General features: G+C 43.4%; 2 protein-coding genes and 1 non-coding gene across 3 annotated transcripts; all 3 read left to right on the top strand.

Moving 5' to 3' along the window:
* Positions 1–6,662: 6,662 nt before the first annotated feature.
* lrata (lecithin retinol acyltransferase a) lies at positions 6,663–8,381 on the top strand. The gene is made up of 2 exons (XM_028408882.1): positions 6,663–7,268; positions 7,904–8,381. Exons 1-2 carry the CDS (start codon positions 6,735–6,737, stop codon positions 8,054–8,056), a joined length of 687 nt encoding a protein of 228 aa, XP_028264683.1. The 5' UTR covers positions 6,663–6,734; the 3' UTR covers positions 8,057–8,381.
* A 560-nt stretch (positions 8,382–8,941) lies between these two features.
* Positions 8,942–10,973, top strand: LOC114440850 (lecithin retinol acyltransferase-like). The gene is made up of 2 exons (XM_028413422.1): positions 8,942–9,427; positions 10,818–10,973. The coding sequence occupies exons 1-2, from the start codon at positions 8,942–8,944 to the stop codon at positions 10,971–10,973; spliced, it is 642 nt and encodes a 213-aa protein (XP_028269223.1).
* A 4,078-nt stretch (positions 10,974–15,051) lies between these two features.
* Positions 15,052–15,124, top strand: trnaa-agc (transfer RNA alanine (anticodon AGC)). Its single transcript has one exon. It is a non-coding gene; the product is annotated as a tRNA-Ala (tRNA).
* Positions 15,125–15,189: the final 65 nt, after the last annotated feature.

Genomic DNA, 15,189 nt, shown 5'->3' with positions numbered 1-15,189 from the left:
CCCCTGGCCGTTTTTGACTCTGTGGCCCCCTGGCCTAATCTGAAATTTTGCCCACTGGGTCACCTTGTGTTGAACTCTGGCCTTGTAACCTTGTTTTTGTCCCTCCTCCGGTCCTCCCCCCACCCTCCCGGCTTGGTTTGGACTCTCCTGCTCCGTCTGGAAGCTGTCCCTTGAGGGGGGGGGGGGGTACTGTCATGAGCCAGGGTTCTGGCTCCTTGTCATGTTATTTTATTGTTTATCTTATTTAGTGTTGTGTGTTTTTCCTCTCTCCTCCCTCCTCTTTCTCTGCTCCTCCTCAGTCCTTCCCTCTCTCCTTCTGTTCCTCCCTCCTCTTTCTCTGCTCCTCCTCAGTCCTTCCCTCTCTCCTTCTGTTCCTCCGCCCTGATTACCTGCTCCTCCCTAATTGTGTTCACCTGTGTCATCTCTCCTCTTTTTAAGCCCTGTGCCTTCCCTTTGTCTTTGTCGGTTCTTCCCCGTGTGAACCCCTTGTGATTCCTTGTGAACCATCTCTTCGTCCTTCTTCTTCCCCCGTGTTTCCTCATGTTTCCCCGATCATCCTCAGGTTTGGTTTAGTTTATTCTTTTGTGTTTATTTGTACTTTTTACCTTTTGACTGGCACTGTTTCCAGTAGCCCTCCTTTCGTTTACCTGCTCCTCTGGACTGTTTTTGTTATTTAGCTTTGATTAAAGCTCCTTTTGTTGAACATTATTTTGGTCTGCGCCTGGGTCCTGTAAAATCACCTACACCACACATAACACTTGAGTGTGCTGTCTTGTGTGAGGCAAGTCCTTACCATCTCTGTGGCTTCTGATGTAGGGATGCAGGTGAACAAGGAGGTGACATCAAATGAGACCATGGTGTCATCTGGGTCCATTTGGATCTTCTCCACCTTGTTCACAAAGTCCTGCGAGTTGTGAATGTGATGTGGTGTGTCACCTACCAGTGGTGTCAGGAGTTCAGCCAAGTGCTTAGCCACGTTGTATGTGACTGAGTTTGTGCTGCTGACGATAGGTCTGAGGGGGACTCCTTCCTTGTGTATCTTGGGGAGTCCATACAGGCGTGGAGTGGCTTCCCCAGGATACAGTCGAAAGTAGAGCTTGCGGTTGATGATTTGGTCCTTCTCCAGTTTTTGTAGGTAGCTGACTAGTTTCTTCTTGTAGTTTCCGGTGGGGTCCCTCTTCAGTGTCTCATATGTGGCTGTGTCACTGAGGAGTTCTGTCACTTTGGCGTGGTAGTCCTGTGTGTTGAGCACCACTGTGCATCTTCCTTTGTCTGCTGATAAGATGGTGATGTCCTGGTCCTTTTGTAGTGCAATCAGGGCCTTCCTTTCATCACTGGAGACTCAACTGGAGGACTCAACTGGAGGACTCAACTTTGCCATCTCTCAATTGGAGGACTCAACTTTGCCATCTCGCCAGAGCAGATTCCAGTGGTGGACCTCATCACAGCCACAGAGTCTGCCATCAAGAACAACAACCTGACAGACACGGAAGCTGAGCAACTCCGCTTGAAGGTCACAGCCACACTCTCCACTGCTAAAGCACCGCCATCCAACCTCTCCAGTGATGAAAGGAAGGCCCTGATTGCACTAAAAAAGGACCGGGACATCACCATCCTATCAGCAGACAAAGGAAGATGCACAGTGGTGCTCAACACACAGGACTACCACTCCAAAGTGACAGATCTCCTCAGTGACACAGCCACATATGAGACACTGAAGAGGGACCCCACCGGAAACTACAAGAAGAAACTAGTCAGCTACCTACAAAAACTGGAGAAGGACCAAATCATCAACTGCAGGCTCTACTTTCGACTGTATCCTGGGGAAGCCACTCCACGCCTGTATGGACTCCCCAAGATACACAAGGAAGGAGTCCCCCTCAGGCCCATCGTCAGCAGCACAAACTCAGTCACATACAACGTGGCTAAGCACTTGGCTGAACTCCTGACACCACTGGTAGGTAACACACCACATCACATCCACAACTCACAGGACTTTGTGAACAAGGTGGAGAAGATCCAAATGGACCCAGATGACACCATGGTCTCATTTGACGTCACCTCCTTGTTCACCTGCATCCCTACATCAGAAGCCACAGAGATGGTAAGGACGTGCCTCACACAAGACAGCACACTCAAGGAGAGAACCAACCTAACGCCAGACCACATCTGTGACCTGCTGGACCTCTGCCTGACCACCACGTATTTCCAGTACAATGGGAACTTTTACAGACAGAAGCACGGCTGTGCGATGGGATCACCTGTGTCTCCTATTGTGGCCAACCTCTACATGGAAGAAGTGGAGAGAAGAGCCCTGAGTTCCTATCCTGGAACCACCCCCACCCACTGGTTTAGATATGTGGATGACACCTGGGTCAAAATCAAGACCAACGAAGTGGAACGGTTCACAGAACACATCAACGCAGTGGATAACAACATCAAGTTCACACGGGAGGACACCAAGGACAACAATCTAGCTTTCTTGGACTGCACAGTACATATTGAGGAGGACAGGAGCCTCAATGTGGAAGTGTACAGGAAACCCACACACACGGACCAGTACCTGTTGTTTGATTCACACCACCCACTGGAACACAAACTGGGAGTCATCAGGACCCTGCAGCACAGAGCACAAACTGTACCAACCAGCTCAGAGGGGAAGAAGAAGGAGCAACACCACATCAGGAAGGCCCTGCAAACATGTGGCTACCCGAAGTGGGCACTCATCAAAGCCACAAAAACAAGACCCCCCAACAACAAGAAGAAGGACAACAACCGGCGGAGAAAGAACATCTCCATTCCATATGTGTCAGGAGTATCAGAGAAACTCCGCAGGATCTTCAACAACCATGACATCCCGGTCCATTTCAAACCTATGACAACACTGAGACAGAGACTGGTTCACCCGAAGGATAAGATTCCCAGGGAGAAACACAGCAATGTGATATATGCAGTCCAGTGCAGTGAGGAATGCTCTGATCTGTACATTGGAGAAACTAAACAACCACTCCACAGAAGAATGGCTCAGCACAGGAGAGCCACCTCCTCAGGACAAGACTCAGCTGTTCACCTCCACCTCAAAGACAAAGGACACTCCTTTGAGGACAACAATGTTCACATTTTAGACAGAGAGGAAAGGTGGTATGAAAGAGGAGTCAAGGAAGCCATCTATGTTAAGCTGGAAAAACCTTCCCTTAACAGAGGTGGTGGCCTCAGACATCATCTTTCTACCACATACAATGCAGTGATTCCATCCATTCCCAGGAAGTTTGCACATACTCACAGTAAGAACAAAGGGCTGTCAACCAGTCCACCTCCGGCAGTTTCATAGTCGTTAGCCAGTCGTTAGACACACCTGGCCCAGTCAGCCAGAATATCACAGGTAAGTATGGAAACATTTAGTGCTATTGTTTTTTAAGCTTTTTAAGTTTTTTCCCAGACCCACCCACATAGGTCTGTAACCACATATAAACCATGTTTCCCCACCAAACAGTTAGAACTGATGAAGCTGCTTGGATGAGCAGCGAAACGTCTTCAAGAAAACTCTACAAGTCCAGACGCCTTGCTTCAATCTTCTCTACATCACTGGAGAGGTTGGATGGCGGTGCTTTAGCAGTGGAGAGTGTGGCTGTGACCTTCAAGCGGAGTTGCTCAGCTTCTGTGTCTGTCAGGTTGTTGTTCTTGATGGCTGACTCTGTGGCTGTGATGAGGTCCACCACTGGAATCTGCTCTGGCGAGATGGCAAAGTTGAGTCCTTTGGCCAACACGTCTTTTTCCGGCTGGCTCAGTTGTCTGTCTGAAAGGTTCTTTACCCATTTGTCCTGGGTGTCCTGCTGTGGCAGTGAGTGGTCTTCCCTCCTCCATGTGTGAAGGTTAGCTGCATTTTTAACAGAGAAAACAGTTTTCAATTTATGGAATTTGCGTTTTTGTCGTTCCTTACCCCTGGTGTGCTGTGCCGTCTGGACTTTTTCAGTCAGGTCTGTAACCACATATAAACCATGTTTCCCCACCAAACAGTTAGAACTGATGAAGCTGCTTGGATGAGCAGCGAAACGTCTTCTAGAAAACTCTACAAGTCCAGACGCCTTGCTTCAATCTTCTCTACGTATGATGACCTGGATGACTGAGAATCTTCATCAACATGTAGGGATTATCTGACGGTGTGTTCAAAGACAGCAAAGTACATATCCTCTCTGTTCTCACCAACACACTTTGCACAAGTTTAAAGCCAGTTAATTTCATTCCATTCAGGGCCACTGCACAATTCTCTGTGTAATGTGTAGTCCTACATCAATGGTAATAATGGTTATTCACTGGTTATTCTCCATGGTGCTGGAAACACACCTGTTTTTATTACATCAGAACAAATATTGAAGATACATGTGATGAAATAAAGCCTAACGATAAGGGTTCATCCGTGGTCCCCATGTTGACAGTAGGTGATAAATCTTACCTTAACTACCTTTGAGTGACCTTGTTTTATTATGTGGGGAAAAAAAAACAAGCCCAGGATGGATATAAAACCTTGCTGACCTGGGAATGAACTGCCAGGCCCATCAACCTAAACAGAGCTGAACTTTAGCTGAACTGGCCTCTTTATGTGGAAACACCAGATGGAAAGTGTCTCTTTCTTCCTGAGTGCCATGAGGATTGTGCCCTGGATGTTAAGATGTTTTTTAGACTGTTGTGGCTGACAGTCTTATATTGTGTGCGTGTACTTTATACGGATGCAACGCAACAGAAAAGCTAGTCAGCATTGTTTCTATTTGGCCATAGTAATATGTGGCACCACTGCATTTCCTCCAAGCATTTAAGACTGAAAAAACAAAGCCAGTATAGTCCACAGGTGAGCTGACCCAGAATTAAATTTTAAGAGCCTTTTTAAGGTCCCCCATCAGCCTCAACTTCCAAGTCTGGAGCCATTTGTCTTTGGTGTAAATCTCCCCAGGATGGAGGGCAAAGGTTTGAGGTAATGCCTTGTCAGGGTTCACTCCATGGCCCCAGACGTTAAGTCGACTCAGCTGAACGTGGTGTGATCTGCAGTGAAACATGCAGCCTCTTTGTTGTCTGCAGGTTAAGTAGCCATATTATCTTACAGGAAAAATCCTTATGTGTTATTTGGGTTTTCAGTACTCATCAGTTAGTTTTGATGTTTAATACACCTGATTTGAGGTCCTGATGGTGTCACAGATAGTGTCATACCTGTTTCCTCTTCTTTAAAAAAAGAATTTATACAAAATTGACATGTTAAGTTGAATACTAATGAAACAATTAAAATATATCAGTTTACTGGGTACTTTTTGTGTGCGTGTAGTTATAGAAGCTTAAAAAAACCCTGTTTAAAACATGATCAAATACAACCATATCCCCCAAAAAATGACTCCCACTGTAGCTAGAACTGCATTTCACACTACATTTTTAGCATTTAATATCCCAGCTGTTATATTATTACTATATTTAATATTACCCTAATTAACAGGGGTCTAGTTTAGTTTGCTTTAACATTGATGGGCCGCCCTCTACACAAACAGAGATATGAGAATATGGTCGCAGTGTTTGTTTATAATTTATCACTGTAACATGCACTGTGTTAATCACACACATCCTCAAATGTAGGATACGCTTTGTGGGTCAAACTGGCTTCTCATAGTCTGGAAAAATGCTGCAAGGTTTTACAGAATGTGGGTCAATTGTACTGTACCAAATGATCGAATGACCCAAAGACACACAAAATCAAAAAGACTGCAGTGTCTTAAAAGTGTTTTCTGGGTTAGAGTTGGGTTGAGTGGGTAACTGAAGCCTACAGGATTAAGGTAATCTGCTGAAAGAAATGTTTTATCTCATCATCTGGTCTCTCTGGGAAAGTTGGAACTATCAAACACTGGCCCTTATTTGTCTGACTGATCCTGGATTGATGCTGGGTGAGGACAGACCGGCTACTGTGATTGTACAGACTCTACTAACAAGTCACTGTTTAGAAGCTAATCAGCTTAATTATGTACATGAGACATCATATGTGAAAACCCCACTTTGAGTCCTAAAGGGACGGTCTGCCAAAAAAATCAACAAAAGGAACTGTATTTTCTTTCAGTGTGGTTTATTACTTGATTAAACACCATATTGTAGGTCAGTCATGCACTTACTGGTGGCAGCTTGCTTCTTTACTCCACTTTTATCAATTAATTACACTCGTGTAATTATACCAAAACGCGGCCTGAGATTAAAAACACTGTGTGGCACACTAGTGCAAATCTAGCTATATATTTTATCTACATGTGGAATTGTGGCCAGAAATTTTGAATGTAGTCAATAATTTTGTGAGCCTCCCTTTAAGAAATAAACAACTGACTTATAACTGAATGGATGAAGTATCCGGACATAGGAGGGCGAGAAGCACTCTGAATGATATTGCATGGTGCATAACGTTCACTCATAGATGCAAAGCTCTTTAAATTAAACATATCCTGCTGTACATAACACCCCACTTTACAGCTGATCCTCCTGCTATGCGTTCCGGGAGAATAGGTGCGTGAAAAACAAACATACATGTGTGCAACTAAGAAAACTGCAGCAGGTTTCTGAAATGAAGGTAAAGGCGCACGTGCACAAGAATCCTGGCGGCCAATCGTGTCCATGGGATTTTAATCTGAGCCTCTTCTCCTCCTCGTGCCGATGAGGATAAAAAGCCCATCTCACTGCAGCACGTTCAGACATTTCCCTGACAACCTCTCGCCATGCTGCAGCTGTTGACATTCCTGGTGGAGAAGCTCTCTCTTCTCTCCAAGTTCAAACTTTTTGAATCCATCTGGTTGTACAGCGAGGACCGTGAGCGCGCCGCGCACCGCAGTCAACAGCCCCAGCTCCGGAGGGGAGACCTGCTGGAGGTCCAGAGAACCATTTTCACTCATTTCGGCATTTATGTAGGAGACAATAAGGTTGCCCACCTGATCCCGGACATCCTCCCCGTGCTTACGAAAGACAGCAAGCTCATCAGCACTGTCATCACAAACAAGAGACTCATCCTCGGCTGCATATACAAATGCGCCACGGTGCGCATAGACACACTGGAGGACTTTGCGTACGGCGCCAATATACTGGTAAACCGTATGGACAGGATGACGAAGACGCAGCCGTTTCCTAATGAGGCGGTCGCCAAGAGAGCTGAAACACTGATGGGAGCATTCCCGTACAGTCTGCTGTGGAATAACTGTGAACACTTTGTGACATACTGCAGATATGGATGTGCAGCGAGTCAGCAAACAGAGAAGGTAGAGTCAGCAACACGTTCTCTGAATGACGGCACAATTACATATCTCATTGTATTTTCTGTCATATGGGACAGTTTGCTAATGTAAACTGCATTAGAAGTGAATACTGTATAAGCCAATTTTCAATGCACAGCACGTTTGGAGACTACTACAGGTACAGTGGCCAGTATTATTTTGTTTGTCAAAAAACTGAAGTAATTAACCAACAAGTTATAAAGGTTTGTTTAATCATTAAAAGTTCATAAATTGTTTTATATGTTTTTCTGGGGTTTGCAGAGACACCTCAGAAACCCCCATAAAAGGGCCCTGCACCTCCACTCCAAAAAACATACACACACACATTGACTCCTCATGTGAAGTCTTCCCTGGAGCTCCAGCTAATCAGATCACAAACTAAACACATGCAATGACCTGGGGGTTTATGGCAGTCCTCCAGCCTGATTGGTGAGCCAAGCTGAAATGAACCCAGTGACTAAAACTACAGAATTTCACAACAGTGAGATTGTGACAGCGTGTCCTATTTACAGCATTCTGGAGTCATCTTGACATTAATTTAGAAGATATTTTTTTTATAACTGTCAGATGCTTTTTTTACTGTTTCCTGAGGATAACTGTCTTACTTCTTTCCCCTGTAGTTCTGTGAGGGTTTAAAGTCCATCATCAGAGACCAGCGCAGCGTCATTGTTACGGGGCTTCTTGGAATCATCTCCATCATCTGTTTCGGTATGGCTCCTTTAACTACATTACCCACAATTCTCATTCCCTTCACTCTGTGGATGGCTGGTTAAAGGAGGGCGACACATGGAGCCTATAATGAAAGTGGACTTTTACTTGACTGGAAGCGTGCTGCACACTACTCGTCTGATGCCTTACTTTTTACACCATCAACTTCTAATACTTGGTTTTTATTATAAAAGTGGAAATTAATGCATTAAATCTTTGATAAAAGAATGTATTGATCTACATTTGTGTCACCACAACAACACAAGTATACAGACTAAAATAATATTTTGACGTACAGTGTCTATACAAATAGAATCTATTTTATTGCAGTATGGTTAATATAAAGCTGTGAATATGACAGTTGTTTAATAAACAGTTTATTTTTACTGGTGTGCCTTGTGTTTGACTGGCTTTCTACATACATACACCACACAACTACATACCACAATGGAAACAGCCTTAAACAATCCTCAAGGTTTGGTTTACACAGGATGTGGTTGTGTATGTAAATGTGCAGCTTAGATACACAGCAAAGATGATAAATTGTGGCAAAACATCAATCACAAAAAGGGCGGCATCTTCTTTAATTTGAGCTACAAATCCATGTCTATGCATTCAGAAAAATTTAAATGTATTTATTTCATAAAGTGTTGAATAACCATGAAACAAACAGTCCTCAAATAACAATGGCTCATTATCTGTGCCCTTTAAAATAAGGATTTAACTCGTTCCCAAGTCAGCCTTCTATATAAGGACCCCTAATCTTAATACAGCACAAACAAGGCCTGCGTTTCAAAATCCAGTCACACAGCAATGTGATTAGAAAAAACTATTTTTGTCAAAATCTGAAACATTGACCAATACTTAATCCTACTAACTGCCCTTGCCCCTCCCATTTCCAACACACATAAAAAGCTCAGGTGTCAGGCTGCATGCTGTACACTGCCATCATGTTTCTCTACCAACTGCTCAACTTTTTCTTCGTAGCTTCCAAAAAAGAAGAGGACTCCAAATATGACCTGTCTCTGTACAAGCGTGGGGACTTGTTAGAAGTTCCCAGGACACTATTCACACATTTTGGTATTTACTTAGGTAACAATCGTGTGGCTCATCTTATCCCGGACATTCTTCCTTCAATTTCCAAGAATAAATCTGCAATTGCCAAGATGGTAACGAATAACCGCCTGCTGTTTGGGGTCATCGCCAAGGTTGCCAGCGTGAGAGTGGACACTGTGGAGGATTTTGCCTATGGATCAGAGATCAAGCTCAACCACATGGATAAAGTGTGCGGCCAGCCCCCCCTGGATGGGGACGAGGTGGCACGAAGAGCAGAAAAACTGCTGGGATCGGTCACCTACAGCTTACTGTGGTACAACTGTGAGCATTACGTCATGTACTGCAGATATGGCATGGCCATCAGCTACCAGACATACCAGGTAGAATGACAGGGCTGTTGTTCTCTATTGTGTCTAAAAACACAAAAGATTTAACACTAATAATCAGAAAAACAACGTACACATTTCTATGAACTATGTCTTTATGCAGGATATGTGTTAGCAAGTTAGCTAACATTTGGTAACAGGTATGTTTATTATGTGTGTACATCAGTGCAGTGTGACCCCTAACCATGCTGCACGTTATTTAATGCTATATGTGAAACCTCTAAAGATTTGTGTGGAGAAGACAGAAAAAAGAATAGAACAGAAATGCTTTATTCATCTCAAAATGGGAAATTTCACTATTGCAGCAGCAATATACAGACACTCAGCATACTAACCATATACCTCTAATGGTAAAAATAAACAGTGTAGACATTATTTACTGAAAATATAAATATAAAATATGAGTACAAAACAAGTGTGCAATTTAAAAGTTAAACCTTGCGCAGAGTCTGTCAGTACAGCAATGGCACGGAGATGAGGTGTTACACAGTCTTATTGCTTGAGGCAGGAAAGATTTCCTGTAACAATCTGTATGACAAGCAAGCTGTCCGAGCCTTTTGGGAAAGGCACTATGTTGTCTGTCCAGTACACGGCGGAGAGTGTAATCGAGTTTATCCGTGATAGATAACAGCATGTTCAGTGTCCTCCTCTCTACCACTGCTTCAAAAGTCTCCCGTCTGCAGCCAATGACAGAGCCAGCCTAATCAGTTTGTTCAGTCTGTTGGCGTCATTGGCTGCAATGGCCAGCAGACCACAGAGGACAACAGTGCTGGCCACAACAGAATGTACCGCCGTATGAGGAGTTGTACAATTTTATCAAATTATACAGGAAAATTAGCTGACCTTATTTAGTTGTGTGTGTTGTGTCTAGGTGTTGTGACTTGATCATCAATGATGAGCAACAGAATTTTTGACCCATTCTGCATCCGTTTATACAGTCACGCATGATTTATGCACTTACAATAGATGTCACTAAAAATATTTTCCTATAAATGATTTTTAATGGCATATTTCTGCATTCATTGACACAATTGCATGAAAGAGGTCACATGCAAGAGCTAAAAGGTTTAAGGTTCTCTGCACATGCAGCTTTTTAAAAAACACTCTGATTAAGGCAGCTAAATGTTCTTATGAAGGTACATGACTAAAGCAGTCTTAGTTCACAATAAGTGGCTCAAATTCAGTCTTTGACGTTCGGTCTTATGAGAACATAAGAGCAGCAGAGCCTTTCTGCTTCAGTCCACTGGCGGCTAAATGAACTGCATCTATTAATGAGGTGACTAGCTCCATCTAGTGTTAACTTGAGCCTTATTTAACCTTTTTTCTGTACACAGCAGCTTACTTACCCTGCATCAGTGTCTAATGTTATGTCTCTTATTTTCAGTTCTGCACAACAGTACGGAAAATTGTGTTCAGCAGAATGAGCGCCTATCTGACAGCACTGTGTGGAGTATGCACCATGTTCTATATGGGCTGTGTGACTACACTGACAGTTTTACTGACCGTGTTCATCTCATTTACCATCTGGATGGCGGCCTAGCGACCTCTGGGAGGACGGTGCATGAGAAAAGACTCTGCTGGAAGCTACCAGTTTTATGGTTTCTCTGTGTGACTAAAGACTTTGGTAAACAAATTTAAGTCATTTATTCAAGTTATTTAAACAATTGTGGTTTAAGAAACTGCCACTGTTGTATTTAAAGGCCCTTTATACGATAGGTCAAAATGTATTTAGTTGCTGTAAAACTTCTCTTGAATAGATGTCTAAGTTTGTCTGTTATTTATCATTAATGTTCACAACACACTGACATTCAATATTAAACTCATTTAACAGTAGCAGTGCATGGATTATAAATGGACTTGGACACAGTCAAGAAGTCAAGAAGCTGGGATGTGGCCAAAAAATAAAACTGCAGCTTAAACCTGGATACTTCTTTAGACTGGAAAGGTATTGTTAAAAGTTGGCTTGGACAATGTGCAATATGTTTCTTCTTTTTGTCATATAATTCTGATAACTTGTGCACACCTTTGATACCTTTGGATCTTTTGGCTGGATTCAGTGAAACAAAAATCTGTTTTTCATTGCTATATTTCCACACGATGTCTCTGTCTACTGATAAAAAATACCTTGAAAAATATATCACATGGCTGCTTTGAAAATAAAGTTTATTGTTTGAGAAGAAAGTGAAATAAATCCTTACTGAGAGCACAAACAGGCAGTCTGTTTCTAGACTAAAGGACTTGCTCAGAGCATAAACATACTTACAATGTCCACTATTCATTATATTACAGAACACTTCTTGGTTTCTTTTTAAATTTAAAATACATGTTTTTGATATTGCATGACAAAAAGTTAAGTTGCTTACTGTTTGAGCATATAGCCTCCAATTGTCCATTTTTCCAACCCAACCGCAGCCTTTAGGCATGGAGCACTCCAACCGACTGTTGGATGTTCCCACACAACACTTTGTGTACTTAATTAAAGGAGTCTCTCTCCATGCATTTAACAGGGCTCTAGACTAACTTTTTGCACTGGTGCGCCTAACTTTTTTTCTTAGGTGCACCAGCACAAAATTTAGGTGCACCGCATCACACTTAATCCATATATTTTTGTACGCATTAGTACATTTTGTACATATGAACAGGCTTAATAATCACATATAGTACCCATTCAAATTATGGACAAACTAGCCAACAAGTCTGCCTGTCAGAAATCCATAATGAAGATTCAAAGTTCATACAGCACTATTCAGTTCCCTGTTTGCTTTCTCTCTGTATTTTCAGGCTGTCGCTCCTCACTTATCTATCTGCCAATGGGAATTAAAAATGATTAAAATTATATACACCATTATTTATTTAATAGTTGTGATTGAGATATATATTTTGTTTTCTTCAACATGTTTCTAATGCAGCTACAGTATCTCTTCTCTCATCTTCCTCACCTCTCTTCCTGTCTGCCTCTCCGTCTCCTCTCTTTCTAAAGCTTAACTCCAGCTGACAGACTTTCATTCTGTCTGTTACAGTTTTAGCTGCATGCAGATATCATACTGGCAGACAATGGTCCACTATAGCAGAATAATAACAATACTTTTTAAATGGGCGTACATCATGTAACCATGTACTAACTCCTTAAAACTAGCTGACTGCTGTCAGTCAGAGTGAATCATCCTTCATGGATGAACCACACAGGTCAGATAACACTGTCCGTCAGACCTGTTATAATGCTACGAGCAAGTCACGCCCCCTCCCTGAACATGACCGGCTCGTTATCATCCGTCATTCAGGTCAACAGCAAATTAGCAAAACCTGCATAGTAGCAACTCCTCCTCCTCCGCTGCATGTTCACCTAAACTGCGGTTTCTGCTGTTCTGCAGCGATACGTCTTTAAACCCTGTCTGTCTGTCTGCATCTCTGTGTGTTCGCACGCTGTGCGCCACAGTGAGAGGGCCGTATGAAGAGTTGTACACACACGCTTAAAAACGTATAAAAAGTCTGGGCTGAAACAAACTTTGTTCGTGTTCTCGTCACCTCGGGTAACAGATTTCTCTGTTCTTGTGGAGTATGGAACAAGCTTTAGCACACAGCATCATCTCTGCGCAGTCTGTGTTCTTCTTCTTCTGGATTTTTGGCAGACGGTCTCGGGCTGACCGCAGCAGACACGTTTTCAAAGATACACACACGCGCGTGGTCCTGCCCTTCACCCACTCTGATTGGTTTAGACCACGATATGAGCCTGATGTGTGTCTGTTGTTGGACCACAGGGAGACTTTTAAGAGTCGTGGAGAATATATCTCCCTCTAACAGCTGGTCGTACTGGTGCGACCTCTGATATTTTTTGGTTGCACCATTGAGAAATTAGGTCGCACTCTAGAGCCCTGTTTAATTTTCTATTAAGAGTACTGAAACCCATGTCAAAGTGAAGATTTGGCTTTATGTGATAAATCTGTTTACTTGTTGATGAAGATTCTCAGTCATCCAGGTCATAATACGTAGAGAAGATTGAAGCAAGGCGTCTGGACTTGTAGAGTTTTCTTGAAGACGTTTCGCTGCTCATCCAAGCAGCTTCATCTGTTCTGTTTGGTGGTGGAACTATGTGGTGGCAGACCTCAGTGGGTGGGTCTGGTTAAAACTTACAAACAATAGCACTAAATGTTACAGTTACAGATTCTACTGACAGTTTCTTCTTGGACTGCACAGTACACATTGTGGAGGACAGGAGCCTCAATGTGGAAGTGTACAGGAAACCCACACAGACCAGTACCTACCTGTTTGATTCACACCACCCACTTGACTTGTCATCAGGACCCTGCAGCACAGACCACAAACCAAACAGCTCAGAGGGGAGGAAGAAGGAGCAACATCACATCAGGAAGGCCCTGTAAACCTGTGGCTACCCCAACTGGGCAATCATCAAAGCCACAAAAACAAGACCTACTAACAACAGGAAAAAGGACAAAAACTGACAGAGAAAGAACATCTCCAATCGATATGTGTCAGGAGTATCAGAGAAACTCCGTAGGATCTTCAACAACCATGACATCCCGGTCCATTTCAAACCGATGACAACACTGAGACAGAAACGGGCTCACCCGAAGGATGACACAGCAATGTCATATATGCAGTCCAGTGCAGTGAGGAATGCTCTCATCTGTACATTGGAGAAACTAAACAACCACTCCACAGAAGAATGGCTCAGCACAGGAGAGCCACCTCCTCAGGACAAGACTCAGATGTTCACCTCCATCAGAGAAAGGACACTCCTTTGAGGACAACAATGTCCACATCCTAGACACAGAGCAAAGATGGTTTGAAAGAGGACTCAAGGAAGCCATCTATGTTAAGCTGGAAAAACCTTCCCTTAACAGAGCAGGTGGACTCAGACATCATCGTTCTACCACATACAATGCAGTGCTTCCATCCATTTCCAGAAAGTTTCACTTCAAGTCACATGCTCACAGCAAGAACAATGGGCTGTCAACCAGTTCCCCTCCGGCAGTCTCATGGTCTAAAATATGATTTTCTGCTGGATCACATTCATCCAGAATTTAATTCTGTGAACGCGTGGATGACTGTCTGCAATAATACATCCCGTCTCCCGGTGTTTAATGTGCACGTCCAGCCACTGTAACGCTGTGATCAATACTGGGATTCATTTTTATATTATTTTTACCTTTTGGACATACACTCTCCTCTGTGCGCCATGTCTCTCCTTCCAGGAGCTGTTTGCCAGCTGCTCATCTAAACTGTCCATCGTCCTCCTTCCTCCTTCTGTCTGTGTGTTCTGCATCTGAAGAAGCCCTTGCCCTTCTCCACATTCATCACACCCACTAAATTCCAACCAATCACAGTATTGTTCTCGCACAGCACAGAGAGAAAAAGTTCTGCCCGGGCTGCGTGTCCGCAAGAGCTGCAGAACAAGAGAAAAAAATGACGTCATTTTGTGGGCGGAACGCCGGCAGAGAGGAGCGAGTTCTCTGTTCTCGTGGAGTATGGATCCAGCTTTACTTCACACAAGAAGCTCCACAACTAGAAACACGACTCCACGCACTAATTATAGAAGTGTAGAGAGTGGAGTATGAGCACTGCAGGAGATGCAATTCCTTTCTCCAAGACACAGTCAAGGGGAATTAGCTCAAATGGTAGAGCGCTCGCTTAGCATGCGAGAGGTAGCGGGATCGATGCCCGCATTCTCCAGACACTTTAGTTGTAGTCAACAACCTACACATTCTTTATAGCTGCTCTATTGCAAAGCAGATGCC

Source organism: Parambassis ranga, chromosome 1, assembly GCF_900634625.1.
Source record: "Parambassis ranga chromosome 1, fParRan2.1, whole genome shotgun sequence".
NCBI classification, from domain to species: Eukaryota; Metazoa; Chordata; class Actinopteri; family Ambassidae; genus Parambassis; species Parambassis ranga.
This window is presented reverse-complemented; position numbering and strand designations above follow the sequence as displayed.